The sequence below is a fragment of the Helianthus annuus genome, chromosome 5, assembly GCF_002127325.2.
Source record: "Helianthus annuus cultivar XRQ/B chromosome 5, HanXRQr2.0-SUNRISE, whole genome shotgun sequence".
Taxonomy (NCBI): Eukaryota; Viridiplantae; Streptophyta; class Magnoliopsida; order Asterales; family Asteraceae; genus Helianthus; species Helianthus annuus.
This window is the reverse complement of record NC_035437.2, coordinates 7,968,951-7,986,205: the sequence shown is the minus strand read 5'-3', so window position 1 is coordinate 7,986,205 and position 17,255 is coordinate 7,968,951. Positions and strand designations below refer to the sequence as shown.

The 17,255-nt window shown below is 40.6% G+C and overlaps 1 protein-coding gene across 1 annotated transcript; it reads right to left on the bottom strand.

The window, feature by feature from the left end:
* Positions 1–345: 345 nt before the first annotated feature.
* On the bottom strand, positions 346–9,800 carry LOC110942610 (extensin-like). The gene is made up of 3 exons (XM_022184386.1): positions 9,507–9,800; positions 931–1,557; positions 346–801 (listed from the first exon to the last, which is right to left on the bottom strand). The coding sequence occupies exons 1-3, from the start codon at positions 9,798–9,800 to the stop codon at positions 346–348; spliced, it is 1,377 nt and encodes a 458-aa protein (XP_022040078.1).
* Positions 9,801–17,255: the final 7,455 nt, after the last annotated feature.

Genomic DNA, 17,255 nt, shown 5'->3' with positions numbered 1-17,255 from the left:
GTCTTGGTTCACTTTAGATTTTACCAATTAATTATAATGGCAGATCCTTTTAAATATTTCATTTATTTTCATAATTTATGCATGCAATAATAAAGAAACTTAATTAAAACATCTCACACATAGTTTTAAGACAGTACAACAATTGCCCAAACGGGACTTCTACTAAAATAAATGAAAATGCCCACGCAGGGGCGGGAAACAAGAACAAACCCACGCAGGGGTTAACTAACCAAACTTGCTCACGCAGGAGCGGAATACAAACCACAAGCTCACGCAGGAGCTGAATACTGGAATAACAAGTCCACGCAGGGACTGAATTACAATACAAATAAGTAACAAGGGTTTTCAATGACCCCTCCTCTTCGATTTCCCCTTAAGCAAATCTGACAGCCCCTTGAAAAATCCTTGCCGCTCTTTGTGGTCTTCACGAACTTCTTGTTCAACTTGGCTCAGCCTCTCAAGGACTTCCTGTTGAATCGGTGGCTGAGGCGGCTGATACACCGGCGGAGGAGGTGGCTGATGCTGGTACCCATAAGTCGGGTAAACAGTAGTCCATGGCCCTCCATATGGTCCTTCAGGATGAAGGGCATTGTAATCCCGAGCTACTAGGTATGGATCTACCTCTGCATAACCGTAGTTGTAGTTGTAGTGGGTGTGTGCCGGCTGCTCAAATGGGTTGTACGCCGCTGACCCAGCATATGCAGGAATCGGGTTATCGAAACCCAGAGGTGGTACCACAGGTACTGAGTTGACATCTGGTATGGGGCTTGACGGACCACCATCATAGGGGTCTTCTTCCTCCTGAAGTGGGGGATAATGGCTGCCACTAGATGGCTGGGGAGTAGCAATCCGAACTCCACCTCGCACGGACATCCGTGCATTAGACCTTCTTCGCCTCGGTGGCTCCGGAGGCGGCTGCTGCGGCTCTACTGGCGGTGGCGGCGGTGGCGTGACTGCCACAAATTGATGACCCACTGAAGGATCCTGTTGCTGCTCATGATGCGAGTGTTCAGACGGTGTGAAGTACCAGTCAATGTTTCGGAACCTTTCCTCGTAGCTGTCTGGACCACAATATGGCGATCCATGGAATGATGACCCATCTGATATTTCGATGGGATGGTTCGGCGTTCCTGATGCTGGCTCCACGGGGTCAGTATCCTCATCCATGTCGTTCTCCTCTGGAAAGTGGTCTCCCGGTCCGAGTGGGTTAAAACCCATGGGTTCAGGCAAAAGGTTAGCCGGGTTAAACCGGCTTTGGAAGACGGGTGTTGGGCTGCCAAAAGAATGGTGAGAATTGGATCTTTGGAGAGGTATGAAAGCTGGAGGCTGGTTATTGGGTTCGTTTTCAGAATTGGGCCCAAATGAATGTTGGTACGAAGGAGAGGAGCTAAGGGATACTGATCGCCTTCCTGGTTCGACATAGAGTCTCCAGGGCTCTTGCGGGCTGGTGCTCATAGTAATGGATGGGGTTCGCCGGTGCGAAGGCCCGGCTTCGTGACCATGACCTGTCACGGGTCCTTTGCCTCTACCTCGAAGGAATCTGGGTGGCATAATGACCTGCATACAATATTTAGATAACCACAACAATATAGTTATAAAAGACTCAAAAATAAAACAAAGCAGAGTTGTCCTATGTTCAATGTCTAGACTTGGAATTCGAAGAATGTGCAAATTTGTGCACTGAGATTAAACACAAAAGGCTAGTGTTTAATTCACTCAGTGTTGGCTCTGATACCAACCTGTCACACCCCTAATTTCCACGTGTCACCGGTGGGCCCGGTGGGGGATTCCGTGACGTAGTTGATATCATCATATGTCAAACAACACAAATTATAATGCACAGCGGAAGCAAATGAAAATAGATTTATTTCAACTATTAATTGTAATATCAAGTATCACAACCAGTCAAAATAGATCCACAGGCGGATCGAAGTAAAAAGAAAGTTATTGTTCAACAGATTACGCATCCCAAAAGCTTGCGAGACTCTACGATGCTAAGGAGAAACCAGCCTATTCCGTATAGCACCTGCACTTAATCTTTTTGGGGAAAATACGTCAGTTTGCACTGGTAAATACAATTTAACTGACTCATTTTGAAAATATTTAAAAATATTGGTTTTAAATGCACAAGGCACAAAACATTTTATAACTTGGGAATAATTAAGCAGAGTTAAACTTGTAAAAGATTTACATGTTTGTTGACCGTTTAGTCGCCCGAGTCGTGTCGGGTTTAAGGTTAAATGACACACCACATGGTATAAGTCCGCGGCGGGAAGCCAACGTTAATACCTTAAAATAATAGACTTAAAACCGGGTGTACGCCTACACCCGACTGTCGAGGTCGTGGCCAAAAATGATGCCAAGGATATCCGGGACATGGTCATTAAGCTCCCAAAGGTACAAGAAACAAACAACACCAGATTTTCAAACGGGTCCCATTGGTAATACCCATCTACTAATGAGATGGAACCAACCGCCCGACCAAGCGGTATATTACATACCGTACCCCAAGCCCGTATAGGGAAAATAAGTTAAAAGTATTTACCTGAGCAAGTATAACCAAAATTTCAAAAATGCACGTGTCTTTTACTGGGCTCCTATTCTGGAACGAAGGTTATAATAACCTATTAGAATCCTAACGGGTCTTTTAACATAGCCTAAGCTTAGACCGGTTAGTTTCAAAGAGTAATTATGGTTTAATCGCGAGGAATGCGAAAACTGGGGAGGAATGTGATTTAGACCCTACAAGCTTGGATACTTGTATAATATGGGTAAACTAAATACATTCTGAATTTTGAGACTTAGATGATATGGTTTGACCCGCTTCGGCTAATATGTGTGAACTAGTCACATAAGCCGATCCGAACGCGAAAGTGCGTAACGAGTAACCATATAAGTCATATGCAAGTTTCCTGAGATTATATGCACCAAATATGTTGTAATATCAGAAAGGTATGCCCAAATATGCCCCAAATGTTTTTATATGCCAATTATGCCTCATAAGGGCATTTTAGTAATTTTACATAGGCTAAAAAGGGTAAAATGGGAAATCTGAGTTTCCAACTTTAGGCTACTGTTATAATGTATAATTTTATAAAATATATCAGTAGGTTTTAAGCCTTTTATATAAAATCTTATTTTGACATATACTATGTCGTGAAAATGCCTAAAAAGGCGATTTGGAGCCATTTTCCGGGTTTTAAAAGAAAAGCTGGTATTTTCGTATTTCCAGAAGGCTCAAAATATGATATTTAATATAACGAATCAGTAGAAAAAGGTTTCGGGTCAAAAGGTTATGTAAAACTCATTTTATGACCGAAAAGGGTAAAACCGGCATAAGCCGAAAGAAGCTTAGAACCTCTAGTTATGCACAGCCTAAAAATAAATAAAAATCTTTAAAATTCCCAAAATATTATTTTATAACAGTGGGTATAAAGTTTTGGCATAAAATTCGGGTTTAGATAGGCTATGCGTTAATTATGCTAATAATTTACTAAGAAAGTCTCTAATTACGCTAATGAGCATAACTCTTAATCTAGACCTCAAATTGATGTCAAATTTTGGGGACAACTTTATATTTCAGTAACTAAGGTGTCTACCCTTTTACATTTTCAAAAATTATGATTCTTGGACATTTGGGCAAAATGGTCAACATATGGGCTTTTAGCGGAAACATGCATACGAACTAGATATCTAATGAACCACATTGTATAATCACAGGAGGATATACTAACATGTTAATAGGTTCAAAAGAAGCTCTAAGGCAGATTCAAACTTGCCTAAAACGGGTCAGAACTGGAAGTCAAAGCGAAAGTCAAACTATGCGACTTTCGGTTCCGAACCGGGTCTAAACAGAAAATTGTCGAGATGAACATGTTGGAACATGTTCTTATACTTATTACCAAGTTATATTAATTTTCAAACAGGTTACATACAACCTACATTGCTAATTATGCGTTAATTCAAGGATAAGCATTCTGTTGACTTTTTCTAATTAGCTTTGACTCGACAATTAGCATGTTTAGAGTGGGAATCTGGAAATACCCTTTTAAGGGTTTGTTACCCACTTAATTACCTTCCTAAAGGTACTTTTAATTCGTGATTAAACAAAGCACATTATGCTTAATCACGAAGTCAAACCTTAATTACGACGGTTTGACTTTTGCTTAATTAACTAAGCTAGAAAGGATTAAAGAGGGTTAAGGACACTTACAAGAGTCCTAAGATGGATTAGAGAGCCTAAGAAAGTGCCTTAGTGACCAGAGGAGCTCCAGAAAACTTGTAGCCAAAGTTCCAAATGAGTATCACCAAATGATCAAGCTTGTGTTCTTATTTATAGTGAACCCAAGGTCTTTAGATCATGCCAAGCAAGTCTAATGTTGATGCAAGATCATTACATTTGTCCCTAAAGGTCTAAAAACAGCCTAGGAAGCCCATGGAATTTAAATTTTACGTTTTAAGTCGGTTACATGCTTTGGACAGGCAGTTGTCCTGAAGTTACTGCCAGCGACGGTCTTACGGACCGTAAGCTTCGGGCCTTACGGTCCGTAAGGACCCATGCGGACCAGAACCTTAAGCGCCCTGCTTACGGACCGTAAGCCATGAGCCTTGCGGTCCGTATGCGATGGTCAGAAGACAAAAACTTACAAATTTTTAAGTCTTGACCATGCATTTCACAAAAACCGAAACATGCCTTCACTTTTACAGATGTGGGGCCTTCAAGATCAGTCATTGCATGGTGAGAAGTCTCTTACATGTTCCCCCATTTCAATTCTCATATAAGTCTTGGCATTTGACGGATATTTCAAGAATGGGTCTTGCAATTTTATATGACTTGGTTAATTATACAACTAATATTAACCATGAGGATTTTATTAGATTTAGGAGTAGTAACAACCTTCACTTCCATTGTCCTTTATAAAGATGAACTTTATTTATCGAGAACAACCGGTTATTAAATGAGACGATCATAGATCGGTTTAAGGATCTTGGGATTTATAAAACGTCGGGTCGCTCAGAGGTGATTTAATAACATGTCGCCCTTGGGTCGTTCAGCGGTAATTAAAATACATGACGCCCCTTTTTAAATAAGTCCTACCACATATCTCTTTATTAAATCCGGTTTCTCTGACATGTCTGTCTCAGAGGACACGTGTCTTTATTTAATTGGACAAGAATTTTCGAGGTGTCACATCCTCACCCCCTTAACAGAAATCTCGACCTCGAGATTTTTATTGAAATAACTGAGGGTATTTCTCCTTCATCGTGGACTCTAATTCCCATGTATAATCAGGACCTCTGCGGCCCTCCCATTTGACCTTGACAATGGGCACATGCTTCCTCCGAAGCTTCTTTACCTGTCGGTCCTCAATCGACACAGGTTTTTCTATAAACTTCAAGTTTTCATCAATATGCACATCTGTATGCGGGATGACTAGCGATTCGTCAGTCAGACATTTCTTCAAATTGCAGATGTGGAACACATTGTGAATACCACTAAGCTCTTCTGGTAAGTTCAACTTATAAGCCACTGATCCTACACATTCGATGATTTCGAATGGTCCAATGTACCTTGGGCTCAACTTACCTTTCTTGCCAAATCTCATTACCCCTTTCCAAGGAGACACTTTGAGCAAAACTTTATCGCCAACCTCGAATTTGAGGGACTTCCGCTTACCATCGGCATAGCTTTTCTGCCTGTCACGGGCAGCTTTTAGGTGCTCAATAATTTGGGTAACTTTGTCAGTCGTATCCAGGACTAACTCCGGTCCTGATACTTGAATGTCTCCTACCTCGGCCCAGCAAATGGGCGTTCTGCATCTTCTACCATATAGGGCTTCAAAAGGCGCAGCCTTAATGCTGGAGTGGTAGCTATTATTGTATGAGAACTCTATTAGAGGAAGGTGTCTATCCCAACTTCCTCCTAGGTCTATCACACATGCACGAAGCATGTCCTCTAGGGTTTGAATAGTACGCTCACTTTGCCCATCCGTCTGAGGATGGTAAGCCGTACTAAAATTTAGCTGCGACCCTAGAGACTTTTGGAAACTTTTCCAGAAGTGAGATGTATATCTGGTATCTCGATCAGAGATGATGGATACCGGTACGCCATGCAGAGCTACTATCTTATCCATATATAATTGGGCTAACATGTCAGAACTGAAAGTTTCTCTAATGGGTAGGAAATGAGCTGACTTAGTCAGTCGATCCACTATCACCCAAATGGTATCATTTCCCTTTGGTGTTTTAGGCAACTTGGTTATAAAATCCATCGTTACCATCTCCCATTTCCAGGTGGGAATTTCAGGCTGTTGCAACAAACCTGACGGTTTCTGATGCTCAGCTTTAACTTGAGCGCACGTCAGACATTTAGCCACATGGGTGGCTATAGACTTCTTCAAGCCTATCCACCAATAATTTGCCTTCACATCCTGGTACATCTTATCCGCTCCAGGATGGACGGAATATTTAGAACTGTGGGCTTCCTTAAGGATGACGTCACGAAGACCTCCATAAATAGGAACCCATATTCTTCCATTCAATCTCAAGATTCCGTCCTTTCCATAGGATAACTGTTCTTCAGTCACTCCTAGGTTCTCATTGGGGTAATTAGCTTCTAGCACTGCTTCCTTCTGTGCAGCTAACAACCTTTCATGCAGACCATTCCTGACCTCAATGCTTTTGGCGTTGATTCGGATTGGCTTTATCCTTTCCTTCCTGCTGAGGGCATCTGCGACTACGTTGGCCTTGCCTGGATGGTATCTTATTTCACAATCATAGTCATTTAGAGTTTCCATCCATCGTCGCTGCCTCATATTCAATTCTTTCTGGTTGAACAGGTGTTGCAGGCTTTTGTGATCAGAGTAGATCACACACTTCGTGCCATACAGGTAGTGCCTCCACAACTTTAGTGCAAATACAACAGCACCCAATTCTAAATCATGAGTGGTGTAATTTTTCTCATGCACTTTCAATTGTCGTGAAGCGTAGGCAATAACCTTGCCTTTCTGCATTAACACACAACCCATCCCGGTGTGTGATGCATCACAATAGACTACAAATTCATCAATACCATCAGGTAACGTTAACACAGGAGCGTTACTTAATTTCTGCTTCAAAGTATCGAATGACTCTTGCTGCTTAGGTCCCCAATTGAATTTACTATTCTTGCGAGTCAGCAAAGTTAGGGGTGCTGCAATTCTTGAGAAATTCTCGATGAATCTCCTGTAGTATCCAGCTAAACCTAGGAAACTGCGAATTTCCGTAGGTGTCTTTGGTTCTTGCCAATTCATGACGGCTTCAACTTTAGCGGGATCCACTTGAATACCACGCTCACTGACCACGTGTCCAAGAAATTGGACTTCTCTCAACCAAAACTCGCATTTGGAAAACTTGGCATACAGCTTTTCTTGGTGAAGCAGCTTTAGAATACTGCGGAGGTGTTTCTCGTGATCAGCTTTACTCTTGGAATAAATGAGAATGTCGTCAATGAAGACTATGACGAATTTATCCAAGTAAGGTTTGCAAACGCGATTCATGAGATCCATGAATGCGGCAGGTGCGTTTGTGAGCCCGAAAGGCATCACTAGGAACTCGTAGTGGCCATAACGAGTCCTAAACGCAGTCTTATGAACGTCTTCTTCCTTGACCCTCAACTGATGATATCCTGATCTCAGATCTATCTTGGAGAAGTAGCTTGCCCCTTGAAGTTGATCGAATAGATCGTCGATCCTGGGTAGAGGATACCTATTTTTAATGGTAACCTTGTTGAGTTCTCGATAGTCGATACATAGACGCATCGAACCATCTTTCTTTTTGACAAATAGAATTGGTGCTCCCCAAGGAGATGAACTAGGTCTAATGAAACCTTTAGCCAATAATTCATCTAACTGTGTTCTCAATTCCTTCATTTCCGTTGGCGCTAATCTATACGGTGCCCTAGCAATCGGTGCGGCTCCAGGAATAATATCGATTCTAAACTCCACTTGTCGGTCTGGTGGCAAACCAGGCAGTTCTTCTGGAAATACTTCAGGGTATTCAGATATAACGGGGATATCTTCAATCTTCGGCTTTTGTTCATCGATGGTTACCTGTGCCATATAGATGACACAGCCATTCTTCAAACATTGGGATGCCTTGAGCATAGACAACTGCTTAGGCAATCCATGACGAGTATCTCCCTGAATGGTGAGTGATTCACCAGATGGAGTCTTGATTATTACTTGCCTTCTACTGCATACAATCTGGGCTTGGTTATGCGATAACCAATCCATACCCAATACTACATCGAAACCAGCTAACTTGAAGGGTAGCAAAGTTAGAGGAAAAGAGTGGTTCCTAATGGATATAGCACATCCATCTAACACAGTCGAGACTGTTTCTAAGGTACCATCTACTAACTCTACCTCATACTTAGCACTAAGGGTTTTAACAGGCAATCTTAACAGCTCACAGAATTTATTATCCACAAAAGATTTATCCGCGCCCGAATCAAATAATACTCTTGCGAAAACGTCATTAATGAGAAACGTACCAGTTATGACGTTGTCGTTCTGGATGGCTTCTTGGACATTCATTTGAAAGACCCTAGCGTTGGTCTTCTTTCCTTCCTCAGCCTTCTTGGCGTTCTTTGGGCAGTTAGTCTTGATATGCCCTTTTTCGTTGCAACTAAAACAAGTTGTATCCTTTATTTTCTTGCATTCAAGAGTCCTATGCTCAGAGGACTTGCATATCCCACACTTTTTGGACTGGGACCCCTGTTCAAACCTGCACCTCCCAAAATGGTGCTTTTGACAGGTTTTGCACTTGGGCCTATCGCCCGATCGATTCTCATTCTTCCTGGCCTCGGAGCCCTTCTTACCATCACGGTTTCCCCTATGCCTTTTGCTTGATCTGTGAGAATTATCATCTTCCCGTTTCCTTTTGTCAGATTCCGAACTTTTTAGGGCCCTCTGCCTTGCTGCATCTTGGGTGAGTGACAGAGATAAGTCGGTGACAGATCGAAACGTAACTGGTCGCGAGGCCTTCACACTGGCCTTGATCTCAGGGGCCAAACCCCCAATAAAACGCGCGATCCTTTTTGGTTCAGGGGTTACCAGGTAAGGTACTAATCTGGATAAGGTGTTAAAATTGGTGAGGTATGTTTGACAATCAAGGTTCTTCATAACCAAGGATAGGAATTCAGATTCAATACGCTCAACCTCATGTTGAGGGCAATAGTTTTCCTTGATAAGAGCAACAAACTGCTCCCATGACATACTATACAAGGTAGCTTTCCCAGATGCCTGGATCAATGCTCCCCACCAAGCCAACGCCTCACCTTTGAAGGATTGTGATGCAAACTTCACCATGTCCCTCTCAGCACATCCACTAATGTCTACCACCGTCTCAATCTCATCGAGCCATGTCATACAATCAACTGCCCCTTTCTCCCCTGTAAACTCTCGAGGTTTACATGACACAAAATACTTATACGTGCAGCCTTTAGCACGTGGGGTTTCATCAACCACAAGCTTTTTAGGGTGAACACTGTTTTCATTGGAGGAATGACGATCCCCATCTTTCTTAGGTTTGGGAGAAGCAGGTGGCGGCTTGTTGCGAACCTCAGAATGGTTCTTTGGCTTAGCATGAGGTGCAGACAGGGTTTTACTGTGGGTTTCACTGAATTCACTATACTGTCGCGCTAAGGCTTTGTCAACTGCTTCATTTACAATTGCTTTTAATTCGGCACTGGTTACTAGGAACTTTACATCATCACGGTTCTCAACCGGATGGCTATTGGCTTCCTCTGATCTAGTCATGTAGCTTCAACACTACATATAATTAATAGACAAGGTTTTACTTAAAGGCTCTTTTATAGTATTTTATGTTCTATTAACCAAGGTTTTAAATTGCCATTTTAGGTTAATTTATTGAAACATTAGGATGTTATTATCCTATAATACTTTAATCATTAGCACATAGGCCTAGTCACAAGGACAATAAAGATTTTTCAATAACCAAGATTTTACAATATCTAGGTGTTTTAGGTCGAATCATAGTTCTATACCATTAATTAACAGGGAGTCATGAGCTACCACTGTCCTTAGTCACGGAGGACATTTAATTATTGCCCATAGGCACTTCACTTTCAAAGAAGTGGTTAATTAATTTAAGAGAATTTTAAAATTAACCCAAATATACATGGCCTGTGTGACTTTACTGATTCACAGTTTGCCAAGAGCTTTAACATACTAGATGTTAATAATTTGGAATCTATTATGTGGGTTATACCATCTTGGCCAGGTTTTAATAACACAAGGGCTAGGTTTTACCTCTAAGATTCTTTTAATAATTAACGCAGAATAGTCCTAAATTGAGATGTTAATTATGGATCTTAACCTAATTATGGAACTACCATCTTGGCTTTGTTTTACAAAGCTAGGTCTTGGTTCACTTTAGATTTTACCAATTAATTATAATGGCAGATCCTTTTAAATATTTCATTTATTTTCATAATTTATGCATGCAATAATAAAGAAACTTAATTAAAACATCTCACACATAGTTTTAAGACAGTACAACAATTGCCCAAACGGGACTTCTACTAAAATAAATGAAAATGCCCACGCAGGGGCGGGAAACAAGAACAAACCCACGCAGGGGTTAACTAACCAAACTTGCTCACGCAGGAGCGGAATACAAACCACAAGCTCACGCAGGAGCTGAATACTGGAATAACAAGTCCACGCAGGGACTGAATTACAATACAAATAAGTAACAAGGGTTTTCAATGACCCCTCCTCTTCGATTTCCCCTTAAGCAAATCTGACAGCCCCTTGAAAAATCCTTGCCGCTCTTTGTGGTCTTCACGAACTTCTTGTTCAACTTGGCTCAGCCTCTCAAGGACTTCCTGTTGAATCGGTGGCTGAGGCGGCTGATACACCGGCGGAGGAGGTGGCTGATGCTGGTACCCATAAGTCGGGTAAACAGTAGTCCATGGCCCTCCATATGGTCCTTCAGGATGAAGGGCATTGTAATCCCGAGCTACTAGGTATGGATCTACCTCTGCATAACCGTAGTTGTAGTTGTAGTGGGTGTGTGCCGGCTGCTCAAATGGGTTGTACGCCGCTGACCCAGCATATGCAGGAATCGGGTTATCGAAACCCAGAGGTGGTACCACAGGTACTGAGTTGACATCTGGTATGGGGCTTGACGGACCACCATCATAGGGGTCTTCTTCCTCCTGAAGTGGGGGATAATGGCTGCCACTAGATGGCTGGGGAGTAGCAATCCGAACTCCACCTCGCACGGACATCCGTGCATTAGACCTTCTTCGCCTCGGTGGCTCCGGAGGCGGCTGCTGCGGCTCTACTGGCGGTGGCGGCGGTGGCGTGACTGCCACAAATTGATGACCCACTGAAGGATCCTGTTGCTGCTCATGATGCGAGTGTTCAGACGGTGTGAAGTACCAGTCAATGTTTCGGAACCTTTCCTCGTAGCTGTCTGGACCACAATATGGCGATCCATGGAATGATGACCCATCTGATATTTCGATGGGATGGTTCGGCGTTCCTGATGCTGGCTCCACGGGGTCAGTATCCTCATCCATGTCGTTCTCCTCTGGAAAGTGGTCTCCCGGTCCGAGTGGGTTAAAACCCATGGGTTCAGGCAAAAGGTTAGCCGGGTTAAACCGGCTTTGGAAGACGGGTGTTGGGCTGCCAAAAGAATGGTGAGAATTGGATCTTTGGAGAGGTATGAAAGCTGGAGGCTGGTTATTGGGTTCGTTTTCAGAATTGGGCCCAAATGAATGTTGGTACGAAGGAGAGGAGCTAAGGGATACTGATCGCCTTCCTGGTTCGACATAGAGTCTCCAGGGCTCTTGCGGGCTGGTGCTCATAGTAATGGATGGGGTTCGCTGGTGCGAAGGCCCGGCTTCGTGACCATGACCTGTCACGGGTCCTTTGCCTCTACCTCGAAGGAATCTGGGTGGCATAATGACCTGCATACAATATTTAGATAACCACAACAATATAGTTATAAAAGACTCAAAAATAAAACAAAGCAGAGTTGTCCTATGTTCAATGTCTAGACTTGGAATTCGAAGAATGTGCAAATTTGTGCACTGAGATTAAACACAAAAGGCTAGTGTTTAATTCACTCAGTGTTGGCTCTGATACCAACCTGTCACACCCCTAATTTCCACGTGTCACCGGTGGGCCCGGTGGGGGATTCCGTGACGTAGTTGATATCATCATATGTCAAACAACACAAATTATAATGCACAGCGGAAGCAAATGAAAATAGATTTATTTCAACTATTAATTGTAATATCAAGTATCACAACCAGTCAAAATAGATCCACAGGCGGATCGAAGTAAAAAGAAAGTTATTGTTCAACAGATTACGCATCCCAAAAGCTTGCGAGACTCTACGATGCTAAGGAGAAACCATCCTATTCCGTATAGCACCTGCACTTAATCTTTTTGGGGAAAATACGTCAGTTTGCACTGGTAAATACAATTTAACTGACTCATTTTGAAAATATTTAAAAATATTGGTTTTAAATGCACAAGGCACAAAACATTTTATAACTTGGGAATAATTAAGCAGAGTTAAACTTGTAAAAGATTTACATGTTTGTTGACCGTTTAGTCGCCCGAGTCGTGTCGGGTTTAAGGTTAAATGACACACCACATGGTATAAGTCCGCGGCGGGAAGCCAACGTTAATACCTTAAAATAATAGACTTAAAACCGGGTGTACGCCTACACCCGACTGTCGAGGTCGTGGCCAAAAATGATGCCAAGGATATCCGGGACATGGTCATTAAGCTCCCAAAGGTACAAGAAACAAACAACACCAGATTTTCAAACGGGTCCCATTGGTAATACCCATCTACTAATGAGATGGAACCAACCGCCCGACCAAGCGGTATATTACATACCGTACCCCAAGCCCGTATAAGGAAAATAAGTTAAAAGTATTTACCTGAGCAAGTATAACCAAAATTTCAAAAATGCACGTGTCTTTTACTGGGCTCCTATTCTGGAACGAAGGTTATAATAACCTATTAGAATCCTAACGGGTCTTTTAACATAGCCTAAGCTTAGACCGGTTAGTTTCAAAGAGTAATTATGGTTTAATCGCGAGGAATGCGAAAACTGGGGAGGAATGTGATTTAGACCCTACAAGCTTGGATACTTGTATAATATGGGTAAACTAAATACATTCTGAATTTTGAGACTTAGATGATATGGTTTGACCCGCTTCGGCTAATATGTGTGAACTAGTCACATAAGCCGATCCGAACGCGAAAGTGCGTAACGAGTAACCATATAAGTCATATGCAAGTTTCCTGAGATTATATGCACCAAATATGTTGTAATATCAGAAAGGTATGCCCAAATATGCCCCAAATGTTTTTATATGCCAATTATGCCTCATAAGGGCATTTTAGTAATTTTACATAGGCTAAAAAGGGTAAAATGGGAAATCTGAGTTTCCAACTTTAGGCTACTGTTATAATGTATAATTTTATAAAATATATCAGTAGGTTTTAAGCCTTTTATATAAAATCTTATTTTGACATATACTATGTCGTGAAAATGCCTAAAAAGGCGATTTGGAGCCATTTTCCGGGTTTTAAAAGAAAAGCTGGTATTTTCGTATTTCCAGAAGGCTCAAAATATGATATTTAATATAACGAATCAGTAGAAAAAGGTTTCGGGTCAAAAGGTTATGTAAAACTCATTTTATGACCGAAAAGGGTAAAACCGGCATAAGCCGAAAGAAGCTTAGAACCTCTAGTTATGCACAGCCTAAAAATAAATAAAAATCTTTAAAATTCCCAAAATATTATTTTATAACAGTGGGTATAAAGTTTTGGCATAAAATTCGGGTTTAGATAGGCTATGCGTTAATTATGCTAATAATTTACTAAGAAAGTCTCTAATTACGCTAATGAGCATAACTCTTAATCTAGACCTCAAATTGATGTCAAATTTTGGGGACAACTTTATATTTCAGTAACTAAGGTGTCTACCCTTTTACATTTTCAAAAATTATGATTCTTGGACATTTGGGCAAAATGGTCAACATATGGGCTTTTAGCGGAAACATGCATACGAACTAGATATCTAATGAACCACATTGTATAATCACAGGAGGATATACTAACATGTTAATAGGTTCAAAAGAAGCTCTAAGGCAGATTCAAACTTGCCTAAAACGGGTCAGAACTGGAAGTCAAAGCGAAAGTCAAACTATGCGACTTTCGGTTCCGAACCGGGTCTAAACAGAAAATTGTCGAGATGAACATGTTGGAACATGTTCTTATACTTATTACCAAGTTATATTAATTTTCAAACAGGTTACATACAACCTACATTGCTAATTATGCGTTAATTCAAGGATAAGCATTCTGTTGACTTTTTCTAATTAGCTTTGACTCGACAATTAGCATGTTTAGAGTGGGAATCTGGAAATACCCTTTTAAGGGTTTGTTACCCACTTAATTACCTTCCTAAAGGTACTTTTAATTCGTGATTAAACAAAGCACATTATGCTTAATCACGAAGTCAAACCTTAATTACGACGGTTTGACTTTTGCTTAATTAACTAAGCTAGAAAGGATTAAAGAGGGTTAAGGACACTTACAAGAGTCCTAAGATGGATTAGAGAGCCTAAGAAAGTGCCTTAGTGACCAGAGGAGCTCCAGAAAACTTGTAGCCAAAGTTCCAAATGAGTATCACCAAATGATCAAGCTTGTGTTCTTATTTATAGTGAACCCAAGGTCTTTAGATCATGCCAAGCAAGTCTAATGTTGATGCAAGATCATTACATTTGTCCCTAAAGGTCTAAAAATAGCCTAGGAAGCCCATGGAATTTAAATTTTACGTTTTAAGTCGGTTACATGCTTTGGACAGGCAGCTGTCCTGAAGTTACTGCCAGCGACGGTCTTACGGACCGTAAGCTTCGGGCCTTACGGTCCGTAAGGACCCATGCGGACCAGAACCTTAAGCGCCCTGCTTACGGACCGTAAGCCATGAGCCTTGCGGTCCGTATGCGATGGTCAGAAGACAAAAACTTACAATTTTTTAAGTCTTGACCATGCATTTCACAAAAACCGAAACATGCCTTCACTTTTACAGATGTGGGGCCTTCAAGATCAGTCATTGCATGGTGAGAAGTCTCTTACATGTTCCCCCATTTCAATTCTCATATAAGTCTTGGCATTTGACGGATATTTCAAGAATGGGTCTTGCAATTTTATATGACTTGGTTAATTATACAACTAATATTAACCATGAGGATTTTATTAGATTTAGGAGTAGTAACAACCTTCACTTCCATTGTCCTTTATAAAGATGAACTTTATTTATCGAGAACAACCGGTTATTAAATGAGACGATCATAGATCGGTTTAAGGATCTTGGGATTTATAAAACGTCGGGTCGCTCAGAGGTGATTTAATAACATGTCGCCCTTGGGTCGTTCAGCGGTAATTAAAATACATGACGCCCCTTTTTAAATAAGTCCTACCACATATCTCTTTATTAAATCCGGTTTCTCTGACATGTCTGTCTCAGAGGACACGTGTCTTTATTTAATTGGACAGGAATTTTCGAGGTGTCACAACATAGTCGTCTGTTTGCAATGTTAGATTGGATTACAAAATCCTTATTGCCAAACTTTTATGATACAAATGCAAGACACCCTCACATTTAAGTGTTATAGGATATCATCCAGATGGGGTAATGAAAACCATTTCTACATACCTTTATAGGGTTGTTTCTAAATGGATCCTCCCCCACATTTCTTGCCATTTGATCAACATTTCTGTAACTTCACTTATGACGACATTTATACACATATGATTGAACAAGATCAACCTCATTGTATCAGTGAATACAACTCATATTGCATTAGCATACATAAGCTTCCAAGCTAACTAAAGCAACACGTGCCATTGTCATAAGTTTGTCACCAACTTAGCATAATTATAATTTAACATCTAGAACAAGCCTAAACAATGAGTTCTCCTCATTAGCTTTTCAAACAAACTCTTCAAAAGTTACATGTATTTTCCTTATAATGAATGAAAATTCTCTCTCAACTTTGTCTGTACACAAATTTTTTTGTGTTCATACACATTTGAATGTTTAGAGTTAATTAGTCTCTGTCAAGACCCATAATTAAGCAAGTACTAGTCTAGCATGCTTTAGACTACAATACTTTAGCATGTGAACAGAAGATGCATCATTCTGATTCTTCACAGCCCTAAGGATATCATAATATCACTTTGCAACATTAATCCCTTATTAAGACAAAAGAAAGAGACTTATTCATAATCCTAAAACAACAATATTTAGGAAGGTCTCACAAATTATTGTGTATAGCACATAGCTATTTTTTTTATCATTCAATTAAGGAACATAACTTGTTTACCTTTGATCTCCAACGCTTTACTATTGACTCATAAGGACTTAAACATAAGTCTTAATCCAAGTCACTTGGCGAATACATTCATCACCAACAAGATGAATGTTCGTCGTTTACAATCACTATTATGTGAGATATAGAGTCAACTAAATCGACACTCAAAAACATGGCATTCATAATTTTGCTATAAGTGATTTGCACACATCTATTGTTATTCATTAGGAGATGTGTATATTTAGGATGCTCTCCCAAACAAATGTAAAATCTCCATATAGTTCTAACAATAATCAGGTGGTAGACGCATCTACGTATAGATCACTCGGAACAAATCTCGAAAGATTTATCAAAGGTATACAATAACATATAGTTTTTTTTTTCTTTCATATGTTAGAATTCACACTTGTGAATTTTCCAATGACTTCTAACGAAATACTTCAACATGAATCTCGTTTGTGTATTTCATCTCAATACACTCGCTACTCACTCGTGATGTGGTTACACATTTGAGGTCTGGTCTTTGACATTTAGTCAATACAACAACTCTTAAGTTGTTTATGTCCAAGAATTATCATGTGCTATCCGTCTAAAGCCATATTCTGATAAACAATGTATAATTTGCGTTATAATTATTTTCCACAAAAATAATTTATACGTCACAAACATTAGTGATTTATTGCTTTGTAAAAAATTGCATGTGTTATCCGAAGATATTGAACACAAAACCATAACATACATTGAAAATTAAATCACAAGTGCCGAACACTTTCTAAATTTAAACGGAAGCATAGACGATATGTAGACATCAAATATCAACGTGTTTTTATCTTCAACACT

Coding starts and splice junctions, on each gene's coding strand:
- LOC110942610 (XM_022184386.1), bottom strand. CDS start 9,800: ATGACTAGATCAGAGGAAGCCAATAGCCATCCGGTTGAGAACCGTGAT. Junction 1,558..9,506: donor TTCACCCTAAAAAGCTTGTG/GTTGATGAAACC, acceptor TATTGTATGCAG/GTCATTATGCCACCCAGATT. Junction 802..930: donor CGCCACCGCCGCCACCGCCA/GTAGAGCCGCAG, acceptor CCCCCACTTCAG/GAGGAAGAAGACCCCTATGA.